The following is a 25964-nucleotide window of genomic DNA, read 5'->3' on the forward strand; positions in this document are numbered from 1 at the left end:
GAAATTCCAGGTTGTTATTGTTTGACCCAATAACAGAGATGTAGACAGGTTTTATGTTGCTATAGAGGTATCTTGTGCCACATGAATTGAAGGCATCACTGTTTAGTAGTAGTAATGAACTTTTTCATGTTGTAAATGATATAAAGATATGAATTTCACATCCAATCTTCGGGACAGCCGTGTGGCTTTATAGTCGCTTAGCGCGCTGCATGGTCATTATGCACTACCTTAGGACGAGATGTTCGGGACCCGCAGGACGCTATTATTTTTTTTTCTCTCTCTCTCTTTCTTTGTTTTTCTTTTGGCAGTTCAGCCTCATTCCGATGTCATTACCCCACGACACACAGTCACTCAAGTTCCCTTTTTTTTTTTTTTGTCGGAGGCTGGAGGTTGGATTTGCTTCATTTATCATACGTAATGTTGTAAATTGCCCTTGATATACAGTGCCCCGCTTGCCACCTTTCGTTTTCTCTTTCCTTTTCTCTACGTTTGTTCCTGTTACACTGCACAAGACAGGTCGGAAAATAATTTACATAACTCAACTGGAGCAGGAATGGCAACTGAATAAATTAACTCTAGGACAGGTGTATGGCGTCTCGCTCGTCTCTTTGAAATTCCAGGTTGCTATTGTTTGACCCAATAACGGAATTGTAGACAGGTTTTATGCTGCTATAGAGGTATCTTGTGCCACATGAGTAGAAGGCATCACTGTTTAGTAGTAGTAATGAACTTTTTCATGTCCCTCCATGTCAATTATAGTGTGTTCAAAGGGGTTGTGTGTCTATCTGCCAAAGAAAAGGAAAACCTTATTTTCGCCATGGCTATTTCTCTATACGTAACCGTAGGTGATGAGTGTTGTTGGTATCTGAGCAGTGAATAACACAACATCAGGCTAAAATCCCCCTTTTATACGCGCTAAGCGTTCAATTTGATATATCTTTATTTATGTAGTCAATCACTGCTAATGGCGTTACAGAATTATGTTATAACACCTTTCACTGAAAGTTTATAAAGCAAAGTTTATGGACAAGGCAAGCAATTGTACATGAATAATACCAATGATTTCAGAGGGAAATTATGGTATACCTAAATGTAAGGGTATCATTGCTTTGGAATTGCTGAAACAATATCTTGGCACGAGGTCTTCCACCTCTAATAACTGATCCCTTTAAAGATGACTGTGTCGGTCACGGGTGATCGTCATGATTCATCTTTCACGTAGAAGCTTCCGTTCCACACTCTTAGTTCGAGAAGACTTACCATCATACTTCAAATTGTGATTAAAGGTAAAGACTCAAAATCAGACAAGTTGACGTGTTATGTCTAAGGGAGGTGATTTTTTTTTTTTAAACCATGCATTGACTTGACAACGTTTCACCACCTTTATTTCAGCTGATTTTGCTCCATTTCCTCTGAAACTTAAGTATGTGGTAGCTCAGACAATAAGCTGCAGTAATCATGCATTTTATTTTTTCAAATCTCCTCATCAGGTTGATAATTTTGCAGCTAAAAACTGAAAATGCGAATGGAATGTGGACGAAACGATTCCTGATTCATCTTTCACATACATAAGTTTACATTCCTCATATTTTCTCGTCGAGACGTATGGCCGAGAGGATAAAGGCGACGTCACAAGATACGTGAGGTTGCACACGTACGGGTTCGAACCCCATAAGAACACGAAACAAAATACTTACATCTTTTGCTTTTTTTCTTTTATGGAGTATTCACCTTCGTCCATGTAGAAATCACGTTTTCATGTAAACGTACACACACACACACACACACACACACACACACACAATATCCCTTTGTTTTGTGTTGGAGACCACATTGCTTTGACTGGCAACTTGGACTTGAAATTACAAATGTTAAAGTGAAGATGGCTCTTAAAAGACCGCATGGCCATGTTTGATTTTTTTTTTTTACAATATAAAGACCTATTGGTAAATATTCATTCACATATCCTTTCCAATCAACTTACTTGGACACGCCGACACCACACGAAATTTTCAATTGGTTGCATGACAGAAACAATTTCATCTGAATTATGTAGGACTGCATAAAGAATTGGACTTCACGAATATTTCTCAATATTATATTATACTTCAAGTCGCTACTTAACATTATTTTCGTTGTCGATCACTGAAAATGAGAATGGAATCTGGTCGAAACGATTCCCGATTTATCTTTGTAACTGTATATTGATCGAATCCACGCGGCCACTCGTGGGAAGTTGAACAGCGCTATCAGTCACTTGACGTATATCGCCAAAAAACTGAATATCAATGTAAATTTGTGTTGTGTATAGCATACATAGATAGATTTAAGTTTCGCACAGGATCTTCGGATCTTCCGTGTGGCAGAATCGCTTAGCACGCTGCGTGTTTATAATGCCCGACCGGAAGGAGAGAAGTTAATCGAGTCCCGCAGGACTTTTTCCTTTTATTTCTTTTTTCTTTTCTTTTTTTCAGCAGTTCAGCTTCACTCTGATGTCATGAACACAGCTACTCTATTTCCCTTGTTTTGTATTGGAGTTTGGAGGTTGGGTTTGCTTCATTAATTTTGTCACGCGTAATGTTGTAAATTGCCCCTTGAAACAGTGCCACGCTTGCTACCATTCTTTTTCTCTTTCCTTTTCTCTTCATTTAGATTTTGTTCTTGTTATACTGTAGCAGGATATTTAGGAACGTGTACGTTTACATAACTAACAGGAATGGGAACTGAATTAATTAACTCTAGTCCAGGTGTATGGCGTCTCGCTTATCTGTTTAGAATTCCAGGTTGTTATTGTTTGACAAAAACGGAGTTAAAGACAGGCAGGGAAGGAAGTGACTTGATATTGCTTCATATTATATGAGGAATTTCGGGCAATACCTTTCCAATTAGTGTAGTGATTTTGACAGGGTTCTCTGTCGTTTATTTTCGTCATGGCTGTTTCACTAGTTTAGCCATAGGTGATATGTGTTGTTGGCATCTGGGAGAATAGAACAGATCAGTACCAAACTGGAATAGCCCTATAAGCAATGTGGTAAGCATTCAATTTGTTGCATTATCTTTCTTCTTTAAAGTCAATCACTACTGATCGAATTACACCATATAATATGGCACGTTTCACTGGTAGTTTAGGAAAAGGGAGCTAATTCAATGCAAGATACAATGATATGTGCTACCATTGATTTTAGAGACGTCATTGTGGTGTGGTGCTGGTGGTGGTAAGGGAATCATTGCTTTTAACTTAATGAGACAATCCTTGGAACTTTGCATCAAGAATATAATGCATGTTCGTGCGGCGTTTTTTTTTTTAATCCTGACGTGGACATTATTTTTCTTTATCTTGTTTTTAATTCAAGAATGTTATATCTGAATATGTTCGATTTAGTTACGGTTTCAATGCATCTTGTTTACCATCTTCTCTGACATTAAATTGATGGTTTTTAAATTTGACATTGTCTGTCTATTTGTCTGTTTATGCTCATAAAACACTGCTATAACAACTAAAACATTTGTTTCACTTGTCACACGCAATGCTATGGATTGCAGTTGTGCATGCAGTTTTCCTTTTGCCACCTCTCGTTTTTCTCTCCCCTTTTCCCTCACTTTGGTTTTGTTATACTGCAGATGGGAATGATTACAATAACATAACCCAACTTGAAGTAGGAATGAGAACTGAATAAATCAACTCTAGGCCAGGTGTATATAGCGTCTCGCTCATCTCTTTGAAATTTCAGGTTGTCATTGTTCTATCAACGGAGTTGAAGACAGGCTTTATGTTGCTATAGAGGTATCTAGCTCCACATGAATGGAATGCATACGCTGTTTAGTATTAGTAATGAACTTTTTCATGTTCATCCCTGCCAAGAAAAGTGTGTTTGACGGGGTTCTGTGTCATTGTGCCTATGAGAAAGCAAAGTTTTATTTTCGCCATGGCTGTTTCTCTATGCGTAGCCGTGAGTGATGGATGTTGTTGGCATCTAGCTGGGCAGTAAAAAACCGAGTATCATGCTATAATACCCCCCCCCCCCGTTAGGTTCTAAGCGTTCAATGTGATATATATTTCTTCTTCATTATGTCAATCACTGCTGATGGAATTACAGAATTATGCTATGACACGTTTCACTCAAAGCTTAAAAAGCAAAGTTTATGCACTATACAAGTAATGGTGCATGAATCCTATAGACCATTGATTTTAGATGAGAAATTATGATATGCCTATAGTAGGGATGTCATTGATTGGGAATTAATGACACGATTAAGCATTTTCATAATCCTTATCCTTCACTCTAACCTCCGTGAAAATATCATATTTGAATTCAACCAATAAGATGGTAAAAAATGCATGCATTCATGTTTTATCAATATACAATGTATGGACTTTCCAAACATTCAACAGCGATTATCTCAAAATGAACATTGTGTGGGTTAGCACTATATTGCATCGACCCCTTCAATTGTCTATCAAGTTCATGTCGATGTTTTCTAATTTGATGACGTCATCATACTAGAAGTTGTGATTAAAGGCAAGATATCAAAATCAGCGAAGATTACTAATCGCTGCCTCATGTTCCTGTGTTTGATCGTCCAGTCAATACCAAACTGACGACATACGTTGAATATGTTATACTTTGAACAATTGTCTATCAAGTCCATGTCGATGTTTTCTAATTTGATGACGTCATCATACTAGAAGTTGTGATTAAAGGCAAGATATCAAAATCAGCGAAGATTATGTGTTATGTCTATGGGGGGATTTTTTTTTTAACCATGCATAGACGATAACGCTCAAGCACTTTTACCTCACTTGATTTTGCTTCATTTCCTCTGAAACTTAAGTATGTTGTAGCTGAGACAATAAGCTGCAGTAATCATACATTTTATTTTTTTTCAAATCTTCTCATCAGGTTGACAATTTTGCAGCTTAAAACTGAAAATGAGAATGGAAGGTGGACGAAACGATTCCTGATTCATCTTTCACATACATAAGTTTACGTTCCTCATATTTTCTCGTCGAGACGTATGGCCGAGTGGTAAAGGCGACGTCTCAGAGACGTGAGGTTGCACACATTCATTCATTCATTCATTTTCATTTTCATTTCATTTATTTCATTCCTTCTTTCTTTTTCGTCAAACATAACACGAAATGTATCAGAAGATATAACATAGGCATGTATTCGACTTTACATGGTAGATAATGGTTAACAAATACGAAATTATACATGCATACCGGCAAAATACAAAGTTATGTTTGGAGGATAAAAAAAAAAAAGAAAGAACTGAGAGGTTCACTGAAAAGCATGCTTGTAAATTGTGAACCACTCAAAAGGATTCTCGTGAATACATTAAACTTTTTTTTTTTTTTTTTTTTTTTTTTTTACAAAGACAGGAGAGAACAAGACAGTAGAAACACAACGACATTACATGACTTTACAGTAGGGTATACCATGACACATGCGGGTTCGAACCCCACAAGATCACGAAACAAAATACTTAGCCATTTTACTTTTTTTTTTCTTCAGTGGTGTATTACATATTCGTCCATGTAGAAATCACGTTCGTATAGAAACGCACCTATACACACACACACACACAATATCCCTCTTTCTTGTGTTGGAGACCACATTGCTTCGATTGCTGCAAAATTTTGCAGGCTGACTTTATCAAACCGATTATAGTATAAGTAATGACGACTACGGAGGTGTTGTACTTTGAACAATTGTCTTTCAAGACCATGTCATTGTTTTGTACTTTGATGACGTCATCACACTGAAAATTGTGATTAGAGGTAAAGACGCAAAATCGGACAAGTTTACGTGTTATGTCTATGGGAGGTGATTTTTCTTTTAAACCATGCATTGACTTGACAACGTTTAAGCACCTTTATCTCAGCTGATTTTGCTTCGTTTCCTCTGAAACTAAAGTATGTTGTAGCTGAGACAATAAGCTGCAGTAATCATGCATTTTATTCTTTGAAATCTCCTCATCAGGTTGACAATTTTGCAGTTTAAAACTGAAAATGAGAATGGAATGTGGACGAAACGATTCCTGATTCATCTTTCACACACATAAGTTTACGTTCGTCATATTTTCTCGTCGAGACGTATGGCCGAGTGATTAAAGGCGACGTCTCAGAGAAGTGAGGTTGCATACGTGCGGGTTCGAACCCCACAAGATCACGAAACAAAATACTTTGTTATTTTACTTTTTTTTCTTCAATGGTGTATTACATATTCGTCCATGTAGAAGTCAAGTTCGTATATAAACGCACCTATACACACACACACACACACACACACACACACACAATATCCCTCTTTTTTGTGTTGGAGACCACATTGCTTCGACTGCTGCAAACTTTTGCAGGCTGACTTTGTCAAACCGATCATAGTATGTAATGACGACGACGGAGGTGTTGTACTTTGAAAAATTGTCTTTCAAGACCATGTCAATAAGCCAGTTCGGGGTTAGCTCATGGGCACATGGGTACAAATGACCTTTCTTCTTTCTCAGTTGATTAGGCACTCCACTAGTTTCAAGCGACAGAAGGCATGAGCTTGCCCAACGTAACAATTTATGGAATTCATCAGTCATGTTCAAACAAAGGATGAACTTGCATAGACCAGGTGACCAGAATGATCCTTCCATTGACATTTTGGAAAGCATCCATTTCATTATTTTGCATTGAATGTATTAACAATCTCTTTCTATTGATATTGTCAGACACCGCTTTTGCTGTCATGTGGATGTGCTGGCAAGCACCACTTATAGGGATCAGTTGAATAATCATTACATTACAGATGCTTATCTCAGTGAATTTAAAAACCACCATGCTCTGCTGGTACAGATGACCTTTTTCTGCTCATGCTCAAAGTGGAACCCCGAACTGGCTGATTGTTTCGTACTTTGATGACGTCATCACACTGAAAATTGTGATTAAAGGCAAGGTATCAAAACCAGCCGATTATAGGTTTTATGTCTACGGCACGTATTTTTCCCAAGTGGCCAGAAATGGCATAGCGACATCAGTCGTTACAAGGCCGCATTTCCGTCTAGCAATGCAATACATGTTCACGCGGCCCCGTTTGTTGAGTGGGCATTGACTTTTTCCCCCTGTAATATCTATACATTTTTTTTTTGCCTAACCATTTCCGTGGATGTCCCGTGGCCGAGTGGTTAGAGAAACGGATTTGCATGCACGCTGAATAATTTCAAGGTGCCTATATCACATTCTTTTCTTTGTCGATCACGGATGACCGACATCTGATGACCCCAAGCGTATCACCTAACTCGTCCTTAGTGTGACGAGTTTCATATCTCGTTTTTTATTCTTCTTTCTTTCTGCCACATTTTGTGTCGTCAATATCTCAAGAATGACATTACGAAATAACATGACATTTTCAGTCAACATGTCTCATGACAAAATCTAGCCACAATAAGGTTTTCATGACAGTAACATATCTATGACGTCATCTAGGCGCCATTTTGTGATTTTCGGACCTTGTCACATGATCGATCATAACTTCATAACTAGATGTCATTTCTGTATCATTTTCGGTGGACATGAAGTTCAGGTCACGCTCTAACTTACTTTTTAACGCTAGTTACACAGGTCATCATTACGCGCGCGTGAGCGCGCGTCAAAATTTTAAAAGGCTCAAAACGACTTCCCAATGGGAAATCTCGAAGTTTCAGACAATTTTAAGCGTTTCAAACATTTTCTCGCGTGCGCGTCCGTCCGCGCAATTTCGCGCGCAGAGCCCGTACGCAACATTAAAATGCAATTTTTTTGACTGATTTGGATTCCTGATACTTTGAGTAACAATATCCACTGATTTCCGATCGATTTCGACCTATAACAAAGGAATGCACTGGCGTCAAAGTTGAAATTCCGCATGCGCGTCTTTCTGCAAATATAGTGAAAAAACATGTCTTTGTTTATTTCGCCATAGCTCTTTAAATCGTCCGTTGACCCTATATTTCTATTGCATATTACAAAAGTATATGAATTGTAAATAACATTCCAAGTATCAATATTGCCAGGAAATGGCGATGACGTCATCATATCGTCATTTTAAATAAAAAAAGTGGAATTGATTTTTTGAGGTACTGTTTCAGACATTCATTTGCTCGTATCTCTGTTGTTTAAGCTCAATATTATCCCAAATTCAGATATGTTGTACTTTGAACATTTGCCTCTCAAGTCCATGTGATGGTTTTGAAATATGATGACGTCATCATACTAGAAATTGTGATTAAAGGTAAAGACTCAAAATCAGACAAGTTTACGTGTTATGTCTATGGGAGGTGATTTTTTTTTAAACCTTGCATTGACTTGACAACGTTTAAGCACCTTTACCTCATCTGATTTTGCTCCATTTCCTCTGAAACATACGTATGTTGTAGCTGAGACAATAAGCTTTAGTAATCATGCATTTTATGTTTTCAAATCTCCTCATCAGGTTGATAATTTTGTAGTTTAAAACTGAAAATGAGAATGCAATCTGTACAGAACGATTCCCAATTTTTCTTTGCAACTGTATATTGATCGAATCCACGCTGCCACTTGTGAGAAGTTGAATAGCGCCATCACAAGTCAAGACATTCACAATAGTATTTAGATTTAAGTTTCGCACTCAATCTTCAGGACAGCCGTGTGGCGTAATCGCTTAGCGCGCTGGGTGTTCATAACGCCTTACCGGAAGGTGAGAAGTTCGACTCCCGCAGGACTTTTTTCCGTTCTTTCTTTTTCTCTCCTTTTTTTTCGGCAGTTCAGCTTTACTCCGATGTCATTTATCATACTATTTTATCAAGTGTACCTAACCAGCGAACACGGTTGCTCTATTTCCCTTGTTTTGTATTGGAGTTTGGAGATTGGGTTTGCTTCATTAATTTTTGTCACACTTAATGTTGTAAATTGCCCCTTGTTACAGTGTCCCGCTTGCAACCTTTCGTTTGCTCTTTCCTTTTCTCTTCATTGGTTATTGTTATACTGTAACAGGATAGGTAGGAACATGTACGTTTAAATAGCTTGCAGGAATGGGAGCTGAATTGATTAACTCTAGTCCAGGTGTATGGCGTCTCGCTCATCTCTTTGAAAATCCAGGTTGTTATTGTTTGACCCAATAACGGAGTTGTAGACAGGTTTTATGTTGCTATAGAGGTATCTTGTACCACATGAATGGAAGGCATCACTGTTTAGTAAGTAGTAATGAACTTTTTTTATGTTGTAAATGATATAAAGATATGAATTTTACATCCAATCTTCGGGACAGCCGTGTGGCTTTATAGTCGCTTAGCGCGCTGCATGGTCATTATGCACTACCTTATTATAGGACGAGATGTTCTAGACCCGCAGGACGCTATTATTTTTTTCTCTCTCTTTCTTTGTTTTTCTTTTGGCAGTTCAGCTTCATTCCGATGTAATTACCCCACGACACACAGTCACTCAAGTTCCCTTATTTTTGTCGGAGGCTGGAGGTTGGATTTGCTTCGTTTATCATACGTAATGTTGTAAATTGCCCTTGGTATACAGTGATACAGTGCCCCGCTTGCCACCTTTCGTTTTCTCTTTCCTTTTCTCTACGTTTGTTCCTGTTACACTGCACAAGACAGGTCGGAAAATAATTTACATAACTCAACTGGAGCAGGAATGACAACTGAATAAATTAACTCTAGGCCAGGTGTATGACGTCTAGCTCATCTCTTTGAAATTCCAGATTGTTATTGTTTGACCCAATAGTGGAAATGTAGATAGGTTTTATGTTGCTATAGAGGTATCTTCTGCCACGTGAGTAGAAGGCATCACTGTTTAGTAGTAGTAATGAACTTTTTCATGTCCCTCCATGTCAGTTATAGTGTGTTTAAAGGGGTTTTGTGTCTGTTTGTGGCTGTTTCTCTATACGTAGCCGTAGGTGATGAGTGTTGTTGGTATCTGAGCAGTGAATAACACAACATCAGGCTAAAATCCCCCTTAGTTATACGCGCTAAGCGTTCAATTGATATTTATTATCTTTATTTATGTAGTCAATCACTGCTAATGGAGTTACAGAATTATCTTATGACACCTTTCACTGAAAGTTTGTAAAGCAAAGTTTGTGGACAAGGCAAGCAATTGTACATGAATAATACCATTGATTTCAGAGGGAAATTATGGTATACCTAAATGTAAGGGTATCATTGCTTTGGAATTGCTGAGACAATATTATCTTGGCACGAGGGCTTCCACTTCTAATAACTGATCCTTTGAAGATGTGTCGTCACGGGTGATCGTCATGATTCATCTTTCACGTAGAAGCTTACGTTCCACACTCTTAGTTCGAGAAGACTTACCATCATACTTCAAATTGTGATTAAAGGTAAAGACTCAAAATCAGACAAGTTGACGTGTTATGTCCATGGAAGATGATTTTTTTCTTAAACCATGCATTGACTTGACAACGTTTAAGCACCTTTATCTCAGCTGATTTTGCTCCATTTCCTCTGAAACTTAAGTATGTGGTAGCTCAGACAATAAGCTGCAGTAATCATGCATTTTATTTTTTCAAATCTCCTCATCAGGTTGATAATTTTGCAGCTCAAAACTGAAAATGAGAATGGAATGTGGACCAAACTATTCCTGAATCATCTTTCACATATAAGCTTACGTTCCTCATATTTTCTCGTCAAGACGTACATGGCCGACTCGGAGAGGATAAAGGCGACGTCACAAGAGACGTGAGGTTGCACACGTACGGGTTCGAACGCCATAAGAACACGAAACAAAATACTTACCTCTTTTGCTTTTTTTTTCTTTTATGGAGTATTCACCTTCGTCCATGTAGAAATCACGTTTTCATGTAAACGTACACACACACAGGCACACACACACACACACACACACACACACAATATCCCTACTGAATATCAATGTAAATTTGTGTTGTGTATAGCATACATAGATAGATTTAAGTTTCGCAAAGGATCTTCGGATCTTCCATGTGCCAGAATCGCTTAGCACGCTGCGTGTTTATAATGCCCGACCGGAAGGAGAGAAGTTAATCGAGTCCCGCAGGACTTTTTCCTTTTATTTCTTTTTTCTTTTTTCAGCAGTTCAGCTTCACTCTGATGTCATGAACAAAGCTACTCTATTTCCCTTGTTTTGTATTGGGAGTTTGGAGGTTGGGTTTGCTTCATTAATTTTGTCACACGTAATGTTGTAAATTGCCCCTTGAAACAGTATCCCGCTTGCCACCATTCGTTTTCTCTTTCCTTTTCTCTTCATTTGTTCTTGTTGTACTGTAGCAGGATATTTAGGAACGTGTACGTTTACATAACTAACAGGAATGGGAACTGAATTAATTAACTCTAGTCCAGGTGCATGGCGTCTCGCTTATCTCTTTGGAATTTCAGGTTGTTATTGTTTGACCAAATAACGGAGTTATAGACAGGCAGGGAAGGAAGTGACTTGATATTGCTTCATAATGAGGAATTTTGGGCAACACCTTTCCAAGCGTAGTGATTATGACGGGTTTCTCTGTCGTTTATTTTCGTCATGGCTGTTTCACTAGTTTAGCCATAGGTGATATATGTTGCTGGCATCTGGGAGAATAGAACAGATCAGTACCAAACTGGAATAGCCCTATAAGTAATGTGGTAAGCGTTCAATTTTTTGCATTATCTTTCTTCTTTAAAGTCAATCACTACTGATCGAAATACACAATATAATATGACAAGTTCCACTGGTAGTTTAGGAAAAGGGAGTTAATGCACGATGCAATGATAAATGTGCTACCATTGATTTGAGAGACGTCGTTGTGGTGTGGTACTGGTGATGGTAAGGGAACCATAGATTGCTTTTAAAGTAATGAGACAATCATTGGACCTTTGCATCAGGACCGTATTCCAATCTAGAATATAATGCATGTTCGTGCGGAGGTTTTTTTTTTTTAATCCTGACGTGGACATTTTCTTTTTCTTGTTTTTAATTTAAGAATGTTATATCTAAATTTGTTTCTTTCCCCTGACATTTTTTTTTTTTGTTGGATATAAAGTTGGACGTTCCGTGACCGAGTAAAAGAGCAGCGATTTAGTTACAGTTTCAATGCATCTTGTTTTACATTAAATTGATTGTTTTTAAATTTGACATTGTCTGTCTATTTGCCTGTTTATGCTCATAAAACACTGCTATAACAACTAATACATTTGCTTCACTTGTCACACGCAATAATGTGGATTGCAGTTGTGCATGCATTTTTTCTTTTGCCACCTCTCGTTTTTCTCTCCCCTTTTCCCTCACTTTGGTTTTGTTATACTGCAGATGGGAATTATTACAATGACATAATCCAACTTGAAGTAGGAATGAGAACTGAATAAATTAACTCTAGGCCAGGTGTATATAGCGTCTCGCTCATCTCTTTGAAATTTCAGGTTGTCATTGTTCGATCAACGGAGTTGAAGACAGGCTTTATGTTGCTATAGAGGTATCTCGTGCCACATGAATGGAATGCATACGCTGTTTAGTATTAGTAATGAACTTTTTCATGTCCATCCCTGCCAATAAAATTGTGTTTGATGGGGTTCTGTGTCATTGTGCCTATGAGAAAGCAAAGTTTTATTTTCGCCATGGCTGTTTCTCTATGCGTAGCCGTGGGTGATGGGTGTTGTTGGCATCTGGGCAGTAAAGAACCGAATATCATGCTTTTATACCCCCTCCCCCGGTTAGGTTCTAAGCGTTCAATACGGTGATATATTTTTCTTCTTTATTATGTCAATCACTGCTGATGGAATTACAGAATTATGTTATGACACGTTTCACTCAAAGCTTAAAAAACAAAGTATATGCACGATACAAGTAATGGTGCATGAGTCCTATAGGCCATTGATTTTAGATGAGAAATGATGATATGCCTATAGTAGGGGTGTCATTGATTAGGAATTAATGAAACGATTAAGCACTCCTTCCACTTCTAACTGTCCCCTTTGAATGTGTGTCGATCACGTGAGATCGTCATAAATTATCATTCACGTATAAGCTTACGTTCGAAGTGTACTCTTAGTTGGAGGAGACCTATAGTTACATGGTTAAAGGCGATGTCTCTTTCGCTGGAGCCGTACGTTTGGCCCGTTTTTCTTTTGCCCTTTTCTCTTTAATTGAGGTATCACTTTCGTCCAGGTATAAATCACATTCTCATGTAAACAGACTCACTTGCTCTATATCCCTTGTTTTGTATCGGAGGCTTCATTGGTTTTACTGCTTGTAAATCTCACAGGCTTGTATATAGCTGTAAGAGCTCTCTGAACTGATCACTATGATAGCAAGATTAGAGGGAGTCATATTGGTTATGTAAATAATGGTCAAAGGTCATGTTTTAAAAGGCCACTGTTAGACCCCGTTTACAGTGCGGGGCCGGGCTCGGTCACGGCTCGGCCGCGGCCGAGTCCGGCCTCAATTGCGCGGCCAAGCCTCGCAATTTTGTCCGTTTACACTGCTGGGGTCGGCCGCGCTTTTGATTCAAACCTTTCAATATTTTGTCGTAGTGGCGCTCTGTTTGTAAACAAACGCAATTTGGTATTGTCTGGTTTTCAGACCCTTTGCCAAATGAATTCCGTGGCGACGAAGTCGCCGTTCGGGCAAAGGCCTTTGCCGAAGGAAAAAATCCTTTGCAGGACAAAACCACCTTAAACTATACTAGTTTTCGACGTTGAGGGGGTTAATATCCTGAATAGCGAAAGATACAGGCAGAGGGTTTGGAAGCCAGACTAAAATTGGCCGCGCAATTGGCCGCGCATTTGGCCCAGTTTGCGTTTACACCAAGAAGAGGCCGGGCTCGGCCGCGGCTCGGCCGCGGCCGAGACCACCTCTAGAGCGAGGCCAAATGCGAGGCCAATTTTGGCCTCGCATTTGGCCTTTTTTGCGTTTACACTGAAGCGGGGCTGGGCTCGGCCGCGGCTCGGCCGCGGCCGAGCCTCGCACTGTAAACGGGGTCTTAAAGCCAGGATGGTTATAAACACTTAATTGTCATGCTTTATTTGTACGTGGCGTGGATCACTTGGACCCCGTTTACAGTGCGAGGTTCGGCCGCGGCTCGGCCGCGCCGAGCCCGCCTTCATTTCGGTGTAAACGCGCAAAAGGCCAAATGCGGGGCCAAAATGGCCTCGCATTAGGCCACGCTCTGGACGTGGTCTCGGCCGCGGCCGAGCCGCGGTCGCGCCCGGCCTTTTTCTCAGTGTAAACGCAAACTGGGCTAAATGCGCGGCCAATTTTAGTGTGGCTTCCATACCCTCGCCTGTACTATTTCGCTATTCAGGATATTAACCACTTCAACGTCGAAAACTAGTATAGTTTAAGGTGGTTTTGTCCTGCAAAGGATTTTCTCCTTCGGCAAAGGCCTTTGCCCGAACGGCGACTTCGTCGCCACGGAATAAGCCAGTTCGGTGTTCCAGTTTGAGCATGAGCAGAAAAAGGTCATTTGTACCGAGAGACAGGTTGGTTTTTAATTTCACTTAAATAAGCATCTGTAATGCTATGATTATTCATGGTCCTTATAAATGGTGCCTGCCAGTACATCCACCTGGAAGCAAGCCTGGTATTTGGCAATGTTAACAGAAAAAGTTTGTTAATGTATTCAAAACAGCACAATGAAATAGATGCTTCCCAAAGTGTTGATTTACGAACCATTCTGGTCACTTCATCTACACAGGTTCATTCTTTGTTAGAATACGAGTTCCATAAATTGCTATGTTGGGCAAGCTGCTACATTATGTCGCTTTGAATTGAGTGAAGTGCCTAACCAACTGAGAAAAATGAAAGGTCATTTGTACCCATGTGCACATGAGCTATCTCCGAACTGGCTTATTCAGTTGCCAAAGGATCTGAAAACCAGACAATACCAAATTGCGTTTGTTTACAAGTAGAGCGCCACTACGACAAAATATTGAAAGGTTTGAATCAAAAGCGCGGCCCAGCCCTGCACCGTAAACAGGGTCTAAGTTTATGCACTGTACGTACTCAAAAAGTCCGTAAATCGACTTAGTCATACACGCACAGAATTTCCACATAGTTTGTGTGACAGAAAAACAAATGTGATCTGAATAATGTAGGCCCCCAAAAAAGTTCAACTTTAAGTATCTCATTGTAACTTCAAGGTGCTATATTACATTCTTTTCTTTGTCGATCACGGATGACGGACATCTGATGACCCCAAGCGTATCACCTAACTCGTCTTCAGTGTGACGAGTTTCATATCTCGTTTTTTTTTATTCTTCTTTCTTTCTGGACAATTTTGTGTCGTCAATATCTCAAGAATGACATTACGAAATAACATGACATTTTCAGTCAACATGTCTCATGACAAAATCTAGCCACAATAAGGCTTTCATGACAGTAACATATCTATGACGTCATCTAGGCGCCATTTTGTGATTTTCGGACCTTGTCACATGATCGATCATAACTTCATAACTAGATGTCATTTCTGTATCATTTTCGGTGGACATGAAGTTCAGGTCACGCTCTATCTTACTTTTTAACGCTAGTTACACAGGTCATCATTACGCGCGCGTAAGCGCGCGTCAAAATTTTAAAAGGCTCAAAACGACTTCCCAATGGGAAATCTCGAAGTTTCAGACAATTTTAAGCGTTTCAAACATTTTCTCGCGTGCGCGTCCGTCCGCGCAATTTCGCGCGCAGAGCACGTAAGCAACATGAAAATGCAATTTTTTTGACTGATGTGGATTCCTGATACTTTGAGTAACAATATCCATTGATTTCCGATCGATTTCGACCTATAACAAAGGAATGCACTGGCGTCAAAGTTGAAATTCCACGTGCGCGTCTTTCTGCAAATATAGTGAAAAAACATGTCTTTGTTTATTTCGCCATAGCTCTTTAAATCGTCCGTTGACCCTATATTTCTATTGCATATTACAAAAGTATATGAATTGTAAATAACATTCCTGGTATCAATATTGCCAGGAAAACGCGATGACGTCATCATATCGTCATTTTAAATAAAAAAAGTGGAATTGATTTTTTTGAGGTACTGTTTCTGACATTCATTTGCTCGTATCTCTGTTGTTTAAGCTCAATATTATCCCAAATTCAGATATGTTGTACTTTGAACATTTGCCTTTTAAGTCCATGTCATGGTTTTGAAATTTGATGACGTCATCATACCTTAAATTGTGATTAAAGGTAAAGACGCAAAATCGGACAAGTTTACGTGTATTGTCTATGGGAGGTGATTTTTTTTTAGACCATGCATTGACTTGACAACGTTTAAGCACCTTTACCTCATCTGATTTTGCTCCATTTCCTCTGAAACATAGATATGTTGTAGCTGAGACAATAAGCTTTAGTAATCATGCATTTTATGTTTTCAAATCTCCTCATCAGGTTGACAATTTTGCAATTTAAAACTGAAAATGAGAATGCAATCTGTACGGAACGATTCCCAATTTTTCTTTGCAACTGTATATTGATCGAATCCACGCTGCCACTTGTGAGAAGTTGAATAGCGCCATCACAAGTCGACACTGTCACGATAGTATTTAGATTTAAGTTTCGCACTCGATCTTCAGGACAGCCATGTGGCATAATCGGTTAGCGCGCTGGTTGTTCATAACGCCATACCGGAAGGCGAGAGGTTCGACTCCCGCAGGACTTTTATCCGTTCTTTCTTTTTTTTCTCTTTTTTTTCGGCAGTTCAGCTTTACTCCGATGTCATTATCGTATTATTTTATCAAGTGTACGTAACCCGTGAACACGGCTGCTCTATTTCCCTTGCTTTGTATTGGAGTTTGGAGATTGGGTTTGCTTCTTTAATTTTGTCACACTTAATGTTGTAAATTGCCCCTTGTTACAGTGTCCCGCTTGCCACCATTCGTTTTCTCTTTCCTTTTCTCTTCATTTGTTCTTGTTATACTGTAGCAGGATATTTAGGAACGTGTACGTTTACATAACTAACAGGAATGGGAACTGAATTAATTAACTCTAGTCCAGGTGCATGGCGTCTCGCTTATCTCTTTGGAATTCCAGGTTATTGTTTGACGGAGTTAAAGACAGGCAGGGAAGGAAGTGACTTGATATTGCTTCATAGTGAGGAATTTCGGGCAACACCTTTCCAAGTGTAGTGATTATGACGGGGTTCTCTGTCGTTTATTTTCGTCATGGCTGTTTCACTAGTTAGCCATAGGTGATATATGTTGCTGGTATCTGGGAGAATAGAACAGATCAGTACCAAACTGGAATAGCCCTATAAGCAATGTGGTAAGCGTTCAATTTTTTGCATCATCTTTCTTCTTTAAAGTCAATCACTACTGATCGAAATACGCAATATAATATGACACGTTCCACTGGTAGTTTAGGAAAAGGGAGTTAATGCATGATGCAATGATAAATGTGCTACCATTGATTTTAGAGACGTCATTGTGGTGTGGTACTGGTGATGGTAAGGGAACCATAGATTGCTTTTAAAGTAATGAGACAATCATTGGACCTTTGCATCAAGACCGTATTCCCATCTAGAATATAATGCATGTTCGTGCGGCGTTTTTTTTTTTTTTTTTAATCCTGACGTGGACATTTTCTTTTTCTTGTTTTTAATTTAAGAATGTTATATCTAAATTTGTTTCTTTCCCCTAACATTCGTTTTTTGTTGAATATAAAGTTAGACGTTCCATGATCGAGTAGAAGAGCAGCGATTTAGTTACAGTTTCAATGCATCTTGTTTACCATCTTCTCTGACATTAAATTGATGGTTTTTATATTTGACATTGTCTGTCTATTTGCCAGTTTATGCTCATAAACCACTGCTATAACAACTAATACATTTGCTTCACCTGTCACACGCAATGACATGGATTGCAGTTGTGCATGCAGTTTTCCTTTTGCCACCTCTCGTTTTTCTCTCCCCTTTTCCCTCACTTTGGTTTTGTTATACTGCAGATGGGAATGATTACAATAGCATAACCCAACTTGAAGTAGGAATGAGAACTGAATAAATTAACTCTAGGCCAGGTGTATATAGCGTCTCGCTCATCTCTTTGAAATTTCAGGTTGTCATTGTTCGACCAACGGAGTTGAAGACAGGCTTTATGTTGCTATAGAGGTATCTCGCGCCACATGAATGGAATGCATACGCTGTTTAGTATTAGTAATAAACTTTTTCATGCCCATCCCTGCCAATAGAAGTGTGTTTGACGGGGTTCTGTGTCATTCTGCCTACGAGAAAGCAAAGTTTTATTTTCGCCATGGCTGTTTCTCTATGCGTAGCCGTGGGTGATGGATGGGTGTTGTTGGCATCTGGGCAGTAAAGAACCGAGTATCATGCTATAATACCCCCCCCCCCCCCGTTAGGCTCTAAGCGTTCAATACGGTGATATATCTTTCTTCTTTATTATATCAATCACTGCTGATGGAATTACAGAATTATGTTATGACAAGTTTCACTCAAAGCTTAAAAAACAAAGTTTATGCACTATACAAGTAATGGTGCATGAGTCCTATAGGCCATTGATTTTAGATGAGAAATTATGATATGCCTATAGTAGTGGTGTCATTGATTAGGAATTAATGACACGATTAAGCACTCCTTCCACTTCTAACTGTCCCCTTTGAATGTGTGTCGATCACGTGAGATCGTCATAAATTATCATTCACGTATAAGCTTACGTTCAAAGTGTACTCTTAGTTGGAGGAGACCTATAGTTACATGGTTAAAGGTGATGTCTCTTTCGCTAGAGCCGTACGTTTCGCCCGTTTTTCTTTTGCCCTTTTCTCTTTAATTGAGGTATCACTTTCGTCCAGGATAAATCACATTCTCATGTAAACAGACTCACTTGCTCTATATCCCCTGTTTTGTATCGGAGGCTTCATTGGTTCTACTGCTGGTAAATCTCACAGGCTTGTATATAGCTGTAAGAGCTCTCTGAACTGATCATTGTGATAGCAAGATTAGAGGGAGTCATATTGGTTATGTAAATAATGGTCAAAGGTCATGTTTTAAAAGGCCACTGTTAAAGCCAGGATGGTTATAAACACTTAATTGTCATGTTTTATTTGTACGTGCCGAGGATCACTTGGACCCCGTTTACAGTGCGAGGCTCGGCCGCGTTCGGTGTAAACGCGCAAAAGGCCAAATGCGGGGCCAAAATTGGCCTCGCATTAGGCCACGCTCTGGAGGTGGTCTCGGCCGCGGCCGAGCCGCGGTCGCGCCCGGCCTTTTTCTCAGTGTAAGCGCAAACTGGGCTAAATGCGCGGCCAATTTTAGTCTGGCTTCCAAACCCTCGCCTGTACTATTTCGCTATTCAGGATATTAACCACTTCAACGTCGAAAACTAGTATAGTTTAAGGTGGTTTTGTCCTGCAAAGGATTTTCTCCTTCGACAAAGGCCTTTGCCCGAACGGCGACTTCGTCGCCACGGAATTCAGTTGGCAAAGGATCTGAAAACCAGACAATACCAAATTGCGTTTGTTTAAAAGGGTAGAGCGCCACTACGACAAAATATTGAAAGGTTCGAATCAAAAGCGCGGCCGAGCCCGGCAGTGTAAACGGAATAAATTGCGGGGCTCGGCCTCGCAATTGAGGTTGTCCTTGATTGCAGCTCGGCCGCGGCTCGGCCCAGCCCCGCACCGTAAACGGGGTCTAAGTTTATGCACTGTAAGTACTCAAAAAGTCCGTAAATCGACTTAGTCGCACACGCACAGAATTTCCACTTAGTTTGTGTGACAGAAAAACAAATGTGATCTGAATAATGTAGGCCCAAAAAAGTTCAACTAAGTATCTCATTAGAACTTCAAGGTGCTGTATTACATTCTTTTCTTTGTCGATCACGGATGACCGACATCTGATGACCCCAAGCGTATCACCTAACTCGTCTTCAGTGTGACGAGTTTCATATCTCGTTCATTTTTTTTTTTTTTTTTGGGGGGGGGGGACGTTCAACAAAACTAGTCTTATAACACAAAGAATATCACCAATCGAGAACTTTTACCTTTGCAAGCTATAATTTCTTGTGATATTTATCGGGTTTATGTCATTTACCTTTAATACTATCTTTACTGTCCTATCATAATCAGTGTCGGCTTTATTTCAAATTGACTGCAGACTCCCCCCCCCCCGTCTTTTCCTTGTGTTAAATTCGCAAATGAACGTGTTATCAGTCGAAGGCATCATGTTGCAATCAAAATAATGTTCTGCTTTAGAAGGCAAATCTTATACGTCAAAGAAAAAAAAAAGTATGTATTGCAAACGTTCCGGGCCCTGCAGCATTTAACTTTATGATTGACATCAATAATAATATTAATAATAATTATAATAATAATAATGATAATAATAATAATAATAATAATAATAACAAATATTTTAGAGCGCCTTTTCCACTGGATACAAAGCGCTATGAGATGTCATCCCTGGTCGCCATAACAATTGAAAGAATTGACCTATCACAGGTATCCAATCGGCAGTCTTCATTCAAGACTAATACTTGCTAAAACATTGCTATCCAATCAAAATCCAAGATCCAAATCACAACATACGAGTAAGCCGAACACAGCACACTAGCTTCCCATCACAATGCATGCATAGTGGCTACACTCCTGACCGATATTCGAACCCATGGTTGGCAGGTCTAGGTCGCTTATGATATCGCTGCATTACTTCTATCGAGTTCACGTGATCCCCAGGAAATACGAGACAGAGTAAAGTGTCAGTGGAACCAGCTGATATTCTGAAATAAATGCAGAAATTATATAGGACACGTCGTCCGTTTCAAGGCTTCAAGTTTGTGAAGAATATCGCAATGTTGAGCTCTAAATGTGCCAGCACGTTCAAGTAAACCCAGTGATGGGTACAATACATTCATAGTATGATGGCCCCTTAGTATAGGGATGGTACAGTATTGGTGGAGATGAGAATTGGGCTTTTAACTTTTTGCGAGATACCAACAAAACACTTATGATATAGTACAGATCATACCATTTTAAGACGAATTCAAAGTTTATTTGATGAAAATCGGGTTTGGAATGACTGAAACATCCAAAAATAAAGTAAAACAAAGCGATCGTAATAAAGCGTGGGTACCACACTTTATTAGAATCGCTCTTTTTTGGATATCTCAGCCATTTCAAAACCAATTTTCATCAAATAAACGTTGAATTCCTCATAGAATTACATGCTCTTTCATATAAAATGTTAGAAACCTGAAATAAGGTCTCAACCAAAACTATACCACCCCTTTAAAGGTCCCCTCGTTTTTCCAGTGCCAAGACGAGTCCGTTGCACAAATTCTCCCCATTCGTGAATAGATATGATTGGAGATTACTCTCAGTTCTAATAAATCTGTCTATATCGCGTTGTTATAATTGTGACACCTGCCTCAGGTTGACTCTCTCTCTCTCTCTCTCTCTCTCTCTCGACAAATTTAGGGTTAAGAATAGTTGTCGTTGTTAAATCATTTTGGCGTACCGAATGTTGACGCCATCTACGTGCGGGTTTCTATATCTTTTTGGCTTGTTCTCGTTTTACTTTTCATGAGGGGTCCCAGGTCCGCGCGTCAGTGACTTGATTTTTTATGTATCTCTTTTTTCTTCTGGGGTTGCATCTTCTGGACTATCCGGTTAAGGATAGATGATGCGTTTGTGCCTATCACTGAATTAAGTGATTTTATTGAACACATATCTTGTGCTACATCTTTGATCTCACGTGTAGGTTCCCATAGTGCCAGTGGTATTTTCTTCGCAAGAAAAATTCTTCAGCGTACACAGGCATATTTTCGAACCAGGTAAGCGTTCTCCAAACCCCAAAATAATCTCATACAACCTTGTACCAAGGGCTTCTAGATTTTAGAGTCGACTACCTACTTGTTAGGCTTATCAGGCGATATGTTTATGTATGAGGTCACTCCAAGGCGGATGGAAATCTTATCATGACGACTTCAAACTCACTCACATGCTTTGAAACTTACGACTTGAAACTAGGCCAGATAACACAACTGCAAAAACAAACAAACACTCCAAAACATCACAGTAATGTGCTGATTGTCAGTGGAGGCAGTGTGTATCGTGAGCTAGAATGAACAGATTGGTTACAACTATAAAACTTTTGTTCAAATGAGCTAAAAAGTGGTACTCAAGCGAATATTGAAAACATAAGCATGACGGGGTGAATATTTCAGAACAATTTTGCTAAGTTTAGTATTTAAGCTGACTACATACACGTAATTGTGATTTCCCAATCAGCATATAAATTGAAAAGACAGCACTACGCAAGAGAGTTCATCGTTAGAAATTCCCATCAACTTTCTCTGTTATTCAATTTTTTTGTGTTTGTTTTTGTACTGTATTCACTAGAGTAATATGAAAATTACAGTGTATATCACGATATCACTCTTTTCCATTCGCCACACACAACTCGCCCCATAAAAACACGTAGCAAATCAAAACCAATTCATACACACACACACACGCGCCATACACTCACATTTTCATGGTATATACACATATGTGGTTCATTATTTGAATGTGAAATTTCATACTCCATACATACAATAATTCATCATCTTATGTTTCCATTGTTTCGGCATAGAAATATGTAATCATAAAACGTACAATGACAGTCCTTTACTACTGTATCCACTGTCCTTTATGCACCACACTACTGTATCTTTGACTTAATAGTAACTGAAAGTGTAGCTGTAATCACTTAATTATTGTTGTTTTTATCATATAGGTGAAACCACTGCAACCATTCTTCCAGCAGTTTCCACAGAGGGTATGACGCTTGAAGATGTGCCACGACTCACAGATGAAGTGCGAACTAAAATGCTAGAGGCTTTTACAAGCCACTAGATATGTCAAAGCTATGCCAAGCAATACAAGTAGATACCAATATAATGTACTTGAAAGTGAAGCAACGTTTTTTCATATTTTTCCCACTTTGTATATGGAATCTAGTGAAAACACATATTTTCCATGCAAGGTAAATTGGATTTTTTTCTTCTTAAATTAAAAGCTAAGTATTATATTTAAGTGCAGCACACATAATTTCAAAGTCATTATTTTTTTTTTTTTAAGTCATGAAATTGTTGATCAGTTGCATCATACCTTCAATGTAAGATAAAACTGATTTTTACAAAAAAAAAGGATGAAATTCCCTGCCCTGGTGATACTATGTATAGTAGAGCTAATACAGTCTGGTTGTTGGTAAGCATTTTCATTATACTACAGTGTAATTGCTATTTCTATTAAGTTACTATTACCGTGTCTTAAAATAACAAATGAAGCCTTGAGTGGACTTGCATGCCTGGAATATTTATCAAAAGTTTCCTTTCTAGATTGGGCAGAGAAAACAAAGTTTGGAGGCCCTGCAGCAATATTGAGATTGAATGACTCATGAACTACTCATAAAATGACTCGAGATGAAAATAATAACCAGTAATTTTCCATACAATGTACATGTACGCTGAATTCTGATACCTAGAAGAGTACCCAAACTTTCGACATAAATTAACATCAATGACAAAATTGATAAGTAAAAGAGACATGGTAACCTTTCCCTAATATGTAAAATGGAACCTCATTATGAAGAGGTCACTAACTCGTGAAAATGAGTGGTTGTCAGTAAATTAATAATGATCTTGTGAAGAAAAGAGTGTACCCTTCTGGAATATTTTTCATATTACACAACTGAATGAATTACCATACCAATCAAACATAAATTCATACTGCACAATCCATTCACACATGCAGTGCACTACATTAATCACTGTGGCCAATCCAGCAACTCGCAAGAATCAATCCAGTCGCACTTTTCACCTTGGTGACAAAAAAAAAAAAAAAAAAAATGAATAAGGCACCTGCAATAAACTAATAGATCAGTATTTGATACCACTTATACACAGTCTTATACATACCATGTATAATTGAATACTGTACGAGCTGAAATTTTTGCGTACAGATATTTTCGCGAATTGCTACTTGGAGGACATTTTCGCGTGTTGTTAATTTCGCGGTTTCGAGGGTCTAACTGAACTTAGTTATTTGCGCGTTGTTATTTTCGCGGTTCAAAGGCGATTCGCGAAATTCAGGAAAATAAAACCACCGCGAAAATTTCAGCTTGTACAGTATTTAAATTGTCAGAACTTGTTAAATTATATAAAAGGGCCACTGTCACATGACACTATCATTTTTGGTCTCTTTTGGACTCTTGTTGTAACAAAGTCCTCGGGACTGGCAGTTTTCTTTTGTTATATTGAAATTTCATTGTAACCGAACAAATATACAATAAAAAACATAGAACAGATAATGGTGCGGCTTGGATTTTTCTTTCGTTGTAACTGGAATTTTGTTATTATTGTGTTCGTTATGACAGGGGGGCACTGTACTACATATCTCTGGACAATGTTCAATCAGTAGTGAGTGAAAGAAATAGTACAGTTTCAGTCGAGATGGGGCGTCAGGTTTCCAACGTTTTTGATATTTCTGGAGATAATGAGAACTCTCTTATGTAATATGAAAGAGCATATAATTCTTAGATGAACTACAAGTTTATTTGATGAAAATTGGTTTTGAAATGGCAGAGATATCTAAAATAACACCATCCTAATAAATTGTGGGACCCACCTATTATTAGGATTGTTTTGTTTCATTTTGTTTTTTGGATATATCTCAGCCTTTTCAAATGCAATTTTCATTAAATAAATTTTGAAGAATTGTACGCTCTTGAACATTTTCTAAAGTGGTCCCTAAGTATCTTGCAAAAAATTAAAAGCTGAATCCTCATCTCAGCCAATACTATTACCACTCTTTAAGTGTGCAGCCATGAAAGGCATATGTATTTGCATAATATAAGTTTGTTTGTTTGTGTGGGTGGAAGGGGGAGGTGCAAATTTGTTAAGGAAGACGACTTACTGTGAGATGCTTGTTGATTTGTCCTGGTGGTGGCATTTTCTGCTTTGTCTGTGTAGTCTAGGCTCCTGAGGAAAAAAATTGTTGTAACTGAATAAAAACCACAGTTCAAAAGATCAATCATACAGTGCAAAGTGCACCTAGAACTCCAACTTCAACCAGTAAAACAAGATTGAAACAGTACACACACATGCTTTACAGCTACATATGATCACATTCCACATGAAGCAAGTGACAAGTCTTAGTATTTATAAAACAGTACTGTACACAGTGCACATTCTCCTTAAGTCCAAAACTGATTTTGAGTAAATGTGCTAGCAAGAATTGACTGAATACTGTAAAAGTGGTTTCTTTCGCGGTGGTTTTATTTTCACGCTTTTCGCGTTTTGAGGTTGAACCGCGAATTTAACATCACGCGAAAATGTTTTGAAAAGTCGCGCGAAATTAACCACGCAAGGAATGTTTCGAAACCGCCGCTTGTTACAACGCTGTGGCGCACACACGAAAATTTCGCGCATTGCAGGTATTGATGGCATTGATGGTCAACACACACACACGTTTTGCTGACCTCGAATTTAAACACACGCGAAAAAGTCAGCACCAATGGAAACCACGAAAGTATCTGTACGCGAAAGAAACCACTTTTACAGTATGTGACAATGACTGAAACCACTAAATTAAGAAGGGAGATAAATTACAATGTAGCATAATTTTAACAAAGGTACAGGTAGCAAATAACTTACATGTGTATTACAAAGCATATTCCAGTTTAAAAAAAAAAACAGCTTTTCTTACGGACCTACATGTTCAAGACTAGCAGCGTACTAGCAAGGGGATTCATGCGTGACAGTCTGATTCATTCACTGTCAACTGAGGTATTTGAAAACCTTGAAAAGTACTGGTCGGTGAATATATGTATTGAAGCATATGCTCATCGGTATTAAAACAGTCAACTCCAGGGGCCCGTTGCATAAAAGTTACATCTATGGTAACTTTGCCATCCAATGGTAACTTCCATGGAATTCTTGATTTTGATTGGCTGTTGAGTATTGTTGCCATGGTAGTTACCATTGGAAGGCAAAGT

General features: G+C 38.8%; 3 protein-coding genes across 4 annotated transcripts in view; 2 read left to right on the forward strand and 1 right to left on the reverse strand.

Moving 5' to 3' along the window:
• The window catches only part of LOC140241076 (1-acyl-sn-glycerol-3-phosphate acyltransferase alpha-like), a 37457-nt gene extending 14635 nt beyond the window's left edge, over positions 1-22822 (forward strand). Inside the window, exons 5-6 of the mRNA XM_072320842.1 lie at positions 21684-21756; positions 22704-22822. Of these exons, the coding sequence (XP_072176943.1) occupies positions 21684-21756; positions 22704-22822 (192 nt within the window). The remainder of the gene's footprint in view (positions 1-21683; positions 21757-22703) is intronic.
• The window catches only part of LOC140240477 (uncharacterized), a 60983-nt gene that overhangs the window by 33902 nt on the left and 1117 nt on the right, over positions 1-25964 (reverse strand). For both annotated transcript variants that reach the window (XM_072320252.1, XM_072320253.1), the window contains exon 2: positions 24884-24948. In XM_072320252.1, coding sequence (XP_072176353.1) covers positions 24884-24919 — 36 coding nt within the window. In that variant the 5' untranslated portion in view covers positions 24920-24948. The remainder of the gene's footprint in view (positions 1-24883; positions 24949-25964) is intronic.
• LOC140240476 (ficolin-1-like) overlaps positions 17152-25964 on the forward strand; it is a 69037-nt gene continuing 60224 nt past the window's right edge. Inside the window, exon 1 of the mRNA XM_072320251.1 lies at positions 17152-17242. The gene's annotated coding sequence lies outside the window, so the exon portion shown is untranslated. The remainder of the gene's footprint in view (positions 17243-25964) is intronic.

The sequence above is a fragment of the Diadema setosum genome, chromosome 17 (genome assembly GCF_964275005.1).
Source record: "Diadema setosum chromosome 17, eeDiaSeto1, whole genome shotgun sequence".
Lineage (NCBI taxonomy): Eukaryota > Metazoa > Echinodermata > Echinoidea > Diadematoida > Diadematidae > Diadema > Diadema setosum.